The sequence below is a fragment of the Eumetopias jubatus genome, unplaced genomic scaffold (genome assembly GCF_037043125.1).
Source record: "Eumetopias jubatus isolate StellerSeaLion01/CBP00866 unplaced genomic scaffold, mEumJub1_p1.0 scaffold_7, whole genome shotgun sequence".
Taxonomy (NCBI): Eukaryota; Metazoa; Chordata; class Mammalia; order Carnivora; family Otariidae; genus Eumetopias; species Eumetopias jubatus.
The window spans coordinates 74288574-74297785 of NW_028274813.1; the positions used below are offsets into that span (position 1 = coordinate 74288574).

The following is a 9212-nucleotide window of genomic DNA, read 5'->3' on the forward strand; positions in this document are numbered from 1 at the left end:
GTCACAAAGATTCTCTCCTTCACTGCCCTTAATGTGGAAGCCCTGTGTGAGAGCTCCATGCATGGCTTATTTCACTTCCCTTGCACCATACGATTCTAGTGGCCTATTTCCAACAGAGTGTGCTAAAGCTATGTGCTGGTTTTAATTTATGTGTCAGTTTAGCCATTGTTGAGAATTCTGAGGTATGTCTTCATGTGATCCTATAACTTTCCATTCCTTCCCTAGGGACCTTCTTCCTTCTTGCCTGGGGGTTTCATTAATATTTCTGATAAGTTGGCCCACAGTGATTAGAAGGTAATGTGCTATACTGACTCTCTGGGGACCCCATAATCTCCTTAAGTTTGTGTTTCTCAAACAGGGTATGTGATTTTGTGCCATGGGATACACATAGCCCCTTATTAAATGTCTTCCTGAAGGGACAGTTTTACTCAGAGAAGATAATTTTGTATTACACCAAATAGATATGTATGGTGGAACAGAAAGTATAATTTGTGATTATTTTTAAGATAAAACTTTGACTTTAAAGGGAATATTGCCCCATGTTCTCTGACCACTGTTGCCAAACACTCTTTGGTGGTGAAAAGATTTGAGAAATGCTGTATGAGAAGTATTTAATCACCTAGCACCAACAAGCCTATCTTCCTGGAACACCTAATTTCATTTTCAGTACGGCCATAACTAAAAGGGTATACTTTCATTTTAAGTAGATTGGCCTCTCAGCTAATGGCTTTCCTGTTTCAACATGGGGTTTGGGCACAAAGATGGAGTTTGTTCTTGGTATAATTTTCTCTTAATACTTTTCTGACTGAGACTTTACCCTATAACTTTCTGAGAGGCATAAAAATATGTTTAGGACATTGTTAGTCCATATTACAAGTGATATTGTCACATTTGATTTGGGGAAGCACTATGAATAAAGATGTCCAGTGGGAGAATATATAGATTGATCATTGTGAAGTGCAGGGTTTAGAAGTCCGAATGAAGCAGTGTAGTGAATGAGGGCTTTGAATGGTGGGAGAGTTTGAATTTTAAGTGATGGAAGTATGAAGCATACTCTTTTTGGTGTGAAAGACAGCTTTAAACAATGGCAAATGTCCATTACTGGGTGGGTTTGTTTATTTTTTGGTGGCCCTTTTGTCCATTGTCTTTAAGAATATTTTCAGAATTTAGAAGATTACACTCCTATTGAAAGGCTCCAGGTACACATGCATTTCATTCTTTCCACTAGCTAAGATTAAAGCAGTCAAGATACATCAAAGACAAATAACATATATAATAACAAAATGTAATTACTTAGCAAGGTAATGCATGTTTAAAATGTTTTATTTAGCATTTTCCATTGATGAGCTGAACTTGAACTGCTAAGAAACTATGGAAAAAAAGTATATTCCTCTACTTAAGTATGAGCCAGACCATGAGTTACCAAACCCATTCTCTATTGTTTTTATAAATAATTAAGGTCAGAAATGACAAATTCTGCTTCTCTTTGTTTTTTTTCCCAATTTTTAAAAAATTTTTTATTGTTAATCACCATACATTACATCATTAGTTTTTGATGTAGTGTTCCATGATTCATTGTTTGTGCATAACACCCAGTGCTCCACGCAGAATGTGCCCTCTTTAATACCCATCACCAGGCTAACCCATCCCCCCAGCCCCCTCCCCTCTACAACCCTCAGTTTGTTTTTCAGAGTCCATCATCTCTCATGGTTCGTCTCCCCCTCCGACTTACTCCCCTTCATTCTTCTCCTCCTGCTATCTTCTTCTTTTTCTTTTTTTCTTTTTTTTAACATATGTTGCATTATTTGTTTCAGAAGTATGTGCTATGGTGAGCGTTGTGAATAGTGCAAGACTGTTGAATCCCAATTTTTTATTTAAATTCAATTTAGTTAACATAAAGTGTATTATTAGTTTCAGGGATAGAGTTTAGTGATTCATCAGTTGCATATAACAGCCAGTGCCCATTACATCAAGTGCCTTCCTTAATGCCCATCACAGTTACCCCATCCCCCCACCCACCTTCCCTCCAGCAACCCTCACTTTGTTTCCTAGAGTTAAGAGTCTCTTATGGTTTACCTCCCTGTTTTCATCTTATTTTATTTTTCCTTCCCTTCCCATATGTTCATTTGTTTCTTAAATCCCACATTTGAGTGAAATCATAGGGTATTTGTCTTCCTTCGACTTATTTTGCTTAGCATAATACCCTCTAAAGATGTCTCAGTTTTGGTTAGTTCTTAATCCTAGGACTTTCTTTAGGGCATCTTTCATGTCTTTGTTTCGGAGACTATAGATAAGGGGATTTAAGAGTGGAGTCACTGCCGAGTATACCAAAGTGATGATCTTCTGCATTCCTGTTGGATTCCCTGATTTTGGGCTCACATACGTCACCATAAGTGTTCCATAGAATAGAGACACCACCATTAGGTGGGACCCACATGTGGAGAAAGCTTTGGTTCGACCAGCACCAGAAGGAACACAAAGCACAGCTCTGAGTACCAGAGTGTAAGATCCCAGGATGAAAAGGAAGGGCCCAAAGATAATCAGTGAGTTGAAGGTGTAACAGATGAGCTCAGTGGAAGGATCAGGGATGCAGGCCAGTGCGAACAATGGGCCTGGGTCACACACAAAGTGGTCAATGATGTTGGGTCCACAGAAGGGAAGTTGGGAGATGAAAACAATGGGGACTGGGTAGCAGAGAAATCCACTCACCCAGCAAACACTGACTAGGACCACACAGAGCTTCCCAGTCATGATGGAGGGGTAATGTAGTGGGTGACAGATGGCAAGGTATCGATCATAAGCCATGACTGATAAGAAGAAACATTCTGTGGTACCCAGTGAAAAAAAGAAATAGAATTGGAGGAAGCATCCAGTGAAGGAGATGGTCTTGGTCTCAGAGAGGATGTTGACCAGCATGTTCGGGACAGTGGAGGAAATGTACCAGATCTCTAGGAAGGCAAAGTTTCCCAAGAAGATGTACATGGGTGTGTGAAGCTGCTTGTCCCATTTCACTACACAGACAATAATCCCATTCCCCAGCAGGGTGAGGAGATAGACTACCAGGATGAATGAAAATGCATATGCATCTCCCTTTGACCAGGGAAACCCAGAAGGACAAACTCAGTCACAAAATGCATTGTTGTATTCTGGGGTTCCAAAGCTGTTAGAGAAACAGAAGTAACTAAGGAGGGAATAATAATGAACATTTGTGTTTTGCTAACAATTCACTTGTAAATGTACAAAGTATTTTTATTTTACATTATCTCATTTGATCTTCCAAATGACCCTTTGAGCTGTAGGGAGGTGTGCTTCATCCTTCTCTTTTACAGATAAGAAAACTGAAGTTCAGAGAAATTTAAGGGGTTTACTTAAATGTGCAAAGGCAGTAGCTCCTAGATACACTGGCTCATTTGGAGATTGGTTTGGAGCAAACCTCACTTCATTTCAAATATTCCTATAACCCCGAGTCTCAGTATGTCTCATCTTTCATGTTAAAATCATTGCCTCTTGGATATCTTAAATGTAAATATACACTTTGGATACATTCTTTTACTTTGAAACAAAATTGAATATGAATCTGAAGCAATAAATTGTCTTAGTCAGAATTTCACATACAAAAGTCCAATAAAAAGCAGATAAGTGGAACTGTGTGGTGGGAGTCTTGAGCCCCCTTGTTTTTCTTCTCTGAGGGAGGTGCTCTAGAGACCTCAGGATTCTGTATAGTGGTGTGAAAATCATTTATGAAGCACCCTCTAAGTCACATTCTGCTAGGTGGCATCTGGATTTGTAGAACAATTTAGCTCATTCCCTCTTGAGGAACTCTGGTTCTCTCAAAGTACTTTATGTTGAGCAAAATCTCTCTCCTTTATTACTTCTATGCATTGATACTGGGACTCTCCTTTGCTGAAGCTATACAAAATAAGTCTCATTCCTCTTCTATTATGGTGATGATGGGTGGGAGGGCTTAAATAACAGTTGGAAGCTATTATGTCCCATATACATGGCTTTTTTTGGATGCCACCATTTTTCCTGGCTTGTTTCTCTCTAAACTGCACCATTCTATATCACGGCTAGGCTTTTGAGGTAACTTGCAGCTGGGTATGCCAGTTTTGTCTAGTATACAAAACCATGTACCTTCTTTTTTTTTTTTGCTGGGAATTAAGCCTTAAACACCATAACTTTCCATTCATTGTCTTTTACCTAAATTAAATAATGAATTAGAAATTTCACCTTAGGATATGCTAAGACCAGAAAGATCATCCTCATATTGGCTGAGTTAGGAATTGAGGCATGAGTATAAATTTGGTTGTTGCTAACAACTTTTCTAGAACTATCAATCTAGGCTGGCTTGCTTATTAATTAATTAGGTAAGTAAGAAAGGGGTGGGGGGAAGAAGGAGAGAGTGAATCCCTGACATCATGAACTGAGCCAAAATCAAGAGTCGGCTGCCTAACTGACTGAACTACCCGGGTGCCCCATGTCCAGGCTTATTTCTTTGTCCTAAAGTTTCCTGGTTAAAATTCAAAATATTTAGTTGGGTAAAACCACCATCAGTATTTTAACTTTAGTAATATCTTGACTACAGATGTAGATAATTGACCATATTATTGTTACTGTTAAGATACAAAATTGCATCCTTATGCCATTTAATCTTCAGAGAGCATGAGGCCTGCTTCTCAGTATTTGATCAAACCTGGAGCAAACTGAGAGGGTAAATGTTTTATTGCCAAGGTAACTTTGGGTATTTGTATTGATTAACAATAATTTTAGAATGATAAAAAGGACTCTGTAATAAACATGACTTTTATGAAAATCTAAATTTTGTCCAAGTAAGTTAGGTCAGTGGACTATAATTATGACCATATGTATCAAAATTTCTAGGAGAGTTGTAATTTTGAATATACCTCCCATAACTATACCTGTATTTGCCAGACCACATGCTGCCATTTTTGATCAGAAAATATAGTTATTTGGTTTTGTAATAAAAAAGTTGAATATTGAATTTAAATTGTAGCACATTACCCATTTACTTATTCACTTAGGCATTAAACAAATGTTTATTCACTGTTATATTTCCAGCAGTGTGTTAAGTCCTGGGGTACGATGGAAAACATGAAAAATAAAATTCCTCCCCTTTTGGAACTTATGACTTATAAAAGCAATCAAGATTGCCACCTACATCTGTAGTGTCTTGATATGTGTTTCACAGCACATACCCAATTATATACTGTGGGCCTGAAAAAGATATTTATTTCGGCTCATAATAACTTAGATAAGTCTATGTAGTGAGGGTAGTAGCATGATTGCCAACTTTATTTGACATAAATGAGATATTTTTGGCTTTTCAAGACAGTAGGCAGAGACATGAGACATGAATTGATTTACTTTACTCACAGGTCAGGAAGTTCTTGTCACCAAGAAAAGAAATATAATTCCAGTTCATGGTTTTTGACTTGGAAACAGACCTCAAAAGTCTTACCTCCTTCCTGGTCATCTGACTTCATGATGTCCAGGAGTGTTTGACATTTGTCCTACAGTGAAATTTTAGTTACCTGTGGAATACAGGGTCAGAAAAAGGGATAAATGGACTTCACAGATAATTAGAAATCTCACTGCATCCACTTCTGCTTCCTCCACCTCAAAGTACATCTATTAGTAGCTCAAAGGGTGAACTTAAATCCACTCCTTTAATCTTTCTGTTCACCTCAAGTGATACAACAAATGAACAGTTGGAGATATGAGGAACAAGGAGCATGGATAGTCCATTCTGTATGAACTGATAAGGAAGACACATCCTCCTCTATAACCCCAACTGCTTGCTCGAGATTTATGCCACTTTCCCAGAGAAGTGCAGGGATTCTTTTTCCTTTAAATATTTATATTTTTAAGGTAATTTGTAAATTTGGTAATTTGGTGAATTTGGTACATCTAAAGGACACAAGAGTCTGCCTATGACTTTCTTCGTTTCCATTTCCCACTTGTCACTTATCAAGAACTCTGAAAAATAAGAACATCCTGCTTTAGTTGCTTTTGCTGAAGATATTTGTCAACCAAAACTTTACTGACCAATATTAGAAACAGCAGTACAAGACTCAGGCTACATTCTAACTTAAGATTTAATGGCCCCCAAAATATCCAAGACATTTGAACCCCATTTTCCCTAAGTGAGTTGTATAGTGGGAACTTTGTGATGCTAGGGTGAGTCTTTAATGTGAATATATTACCCCAAACAGAAGTGTGTTAGGAAAAGAGAACTGCTGGACCTAACATGTTGTTCTTTTTTTTTTAAAAATTTTTATTGTTATGTTAATCACCATATATTACATCATTAGTTTTTGATGTAGTGTTCCATGATTCATTGTTTGTCTAACATGTTGTTCTTAACAAAGAACAATGGAACAAAGAATGAATGGATTTACGGAAGAACCAGCATGCTCTTAGTATCTGACAGCAGTGGGTATATAGGAGCAGTGATGCACTGATGCAGGCAGAATTTCCTTACATACCTTTCCTTACACCTTACATCCTTCATGCTGTTTCTGGCTCCAAGAAGAAGATGTGAGGGAATCTTCAGCCACAAGAGTATCCTCATTTAATAACCTAAAAGGCTCATTCATGGGTGGAGAGCATTATTTGTGGCCCCATAGACTTCCTTTAGTATTCTGAACCAAATGAAATGTATCTTTCATTCCAGTCATTAAGAATTTACATGTCCCTCCTGAGTAGGATCCATAGTTCTCCAGCATGTTTACTGGGAAGCCTCTGTGCATGCATCTAATCCTGCCTATATTTGTGTATATTTCCCCTAGTGGTTTGATTAGTAAGACACAGAGGTCAGAATAAATATCCAAGAGAGGCAGGGAAAATTGTCCTCTTGGTGGAGGTATTCTCCTCTAAGGACCCCATCTACCTGGGGGATGAAGTGGAGAAGAGAAGTGAGTGGGCAGGTTAATGGGAGAGAAGAGAAAGAGAAAGAGAAAGAATGTGTGTGTGTGTGTGAGAGAGAGAGAGAGAGAGAGAGAGACAGACAGACAGACAGACAGGGCGGGGGGTGGGTGGGTTTGGGGCCGGAAGGGTGAGCTGTCTTTCCAAAATATACCTGTTTTATCTTGGTGCCAAACCTATAAGCACTTAAATTTTAAAAATTGTTTATCTATACATAATTTACTTAATTTTTGTTATACTCAACATAAGGTAAATAATTTCCACTTTCAATTTTAAGTATAGCTTGAACACATTTGTTTGAAAAACTTAGTCTTCTATAAAAATAGATTTGTAATGTTGTTGACTTATGTGATGCGATATTAGTAATGGCTCAGAGGTAGGAAGTATGAATTCTTTCACTGGTATCGGGAGAAGGAGAACAAACAAGATGAGGCAGAGAATCTGAGGGGTAGATGAATTCAATCATAGCAGGAGCTCCAGGAGAGAACACTACTGGGTTTAGGAGCAAGACTGTGTAAGGGCAGAGCAGGTTCTCAAGAATGTAGTCCCTGTACCAGCAACACTTGAAAAATTGTTAAAATGCAAGTTCTCATATGTTAAGAAAAAAGAAAAAGAAGAAGATAGCAGGAGGGGAAGAATGAAGGGGAGTAAGTCAGAGGGGGAGATGAACCATGAGAGACGATGGACTCTGAAAAACAAACTGAGGGTTCTAGAGGGGAAGAGGGTGGGGGGATGGGTTAGCCTGGTGATGGGTATTAAAGAGGGCACGTTCTGCGTGGAGCACTGGGTGTTATGCACAAACAATGAATCATGGAACACTACATCAAAAACTAATGATGTAATGTATGGTGATTAACATAACAATAAAAAAATAAAAAAATGCAAGTTCTCAGGCTCCTCTCTGACTTAGAAACTCAGTATGGTCCCAGCAATCTGTTATAACAGACTTTGCTATGTGTTTCTTTTGCATGCTGATGTCTGATGTCTTAGATTCTGGGTTAAGGAGTGGGTGTGTGAAACAGCTAAGTTTGGGAGGATCAGGAGTTAATTGATCATGGTTTGGAGAGAGCGTTAAGAATGATATTTGTAGGGTTAATTGGCACTAGAAGCTGAGTTATAGATGACTGTATCTGGAAAAGCAGGATTGGATTTAAACATTTGGGGCAGCTTTTGAAAGAGGCCTGGGAGAGGCAGGGAAGTGGTGAAGGTTATTCAGGCATCATATGAAAAGGAGTTACCTGGTATAAAAGGGGGGCATTTTTTATGGGTGGGAGCAGAGTTGAACCTAGAGAGAAGGTGGTGGGTAAAAGAAAACTGGGACACAGAAAATCTTGGTCCTAGCCTGAGTGTTTTCATTTATAGCTGTGAGAGGTTGGTGGGCTCATTTCAAATTTTAAATATTAGATACATATTTTTCCTTGTGTACTCTGTATAGCTGATATGAGAATGAGATGAGATACTAGATATGAGAATATTTTGTAAATGTCTATATAGTCATAATATTAATATGGTTCAAGAGCCTCAGGAGTGTATTTGTAATTTTCCACTATCTCTTTTATTAAAATCTAAAAAAATTTTTTAAGTCTTTATTTTAATTCCAGCTAGTTAACATACAGTGTAATATTAGTTTCAGGTTACAGCATGATTCAACAACTTTATATGTTAGGCTGTACTCACCACAAGTGTAGCTGCCATCTGTCACCAGACAGTGCTATGACAATACCATTGACTACATTCCCTATGCTGTAACTATTATTCCCATGACTTATTCCTTCCATAATTGGAAGACTGTATCCCCCACCCATTTGCCCACCCCTCCCCTCTAGTAACCATCAGTTTGTTCCCCGCATTTATTTTGTTTTTTAGATTCAGCAAAGAAGTGAGATCATACGATATTTATCTTTCTCTGTCAAGTTAAAACCTTATTACATATAAGATAAATTATTTTTTAGCTTTTTTCTTTTTAAAAATTTTTTATTTAAATTGTAGTTAGTTAACATATAGTGTAATATTGGTTTCATGAGTAGAATTTAGTGATTCATCACTTACATATAACATCCAGTGCTCATCACAAGTGCCCTCCTTAATGCCCATCACCCATTTAGCCCATCCCCAGCCCACTTCCCTCCATCAACCCTCAGTTTGTTCTCTGTCATTAAGGGTCTCTTATGGTTTGCTTCTCTCTCCCTATCTCTCCTCTCTCTGTTTTTCCCTTCCTCTATGTTCATCTGTTTTTTTTTTCTCTTAAATTCCACATGTGAGTGAAA

The 9212-nt window shown here is 38.0% G+C and overlaps 1 protein-coding gene across 1 annotated transcript; it reads right to left on the minus strand.

The window, feature by feature from the left end:
* Positions 1 to 2217: 2217 nt before the first annotated feature.
* Positions 2218 to 3206, minus strand: LOC114221344 (olfactory receptor 11H6). The gene has a single exon (XM_028119459.2). The coding sequence runs from the start codon at positions 2980 to 2982 to the stop codon at positions 2218 to 2220; it is 765 nt and encodes a 254-aa protein (XP_027975260.2). The 5' UTR covers positions 2983 to 3206.
* Positions 3207 to 9212: the final 6006 nt, after the last annotated feature.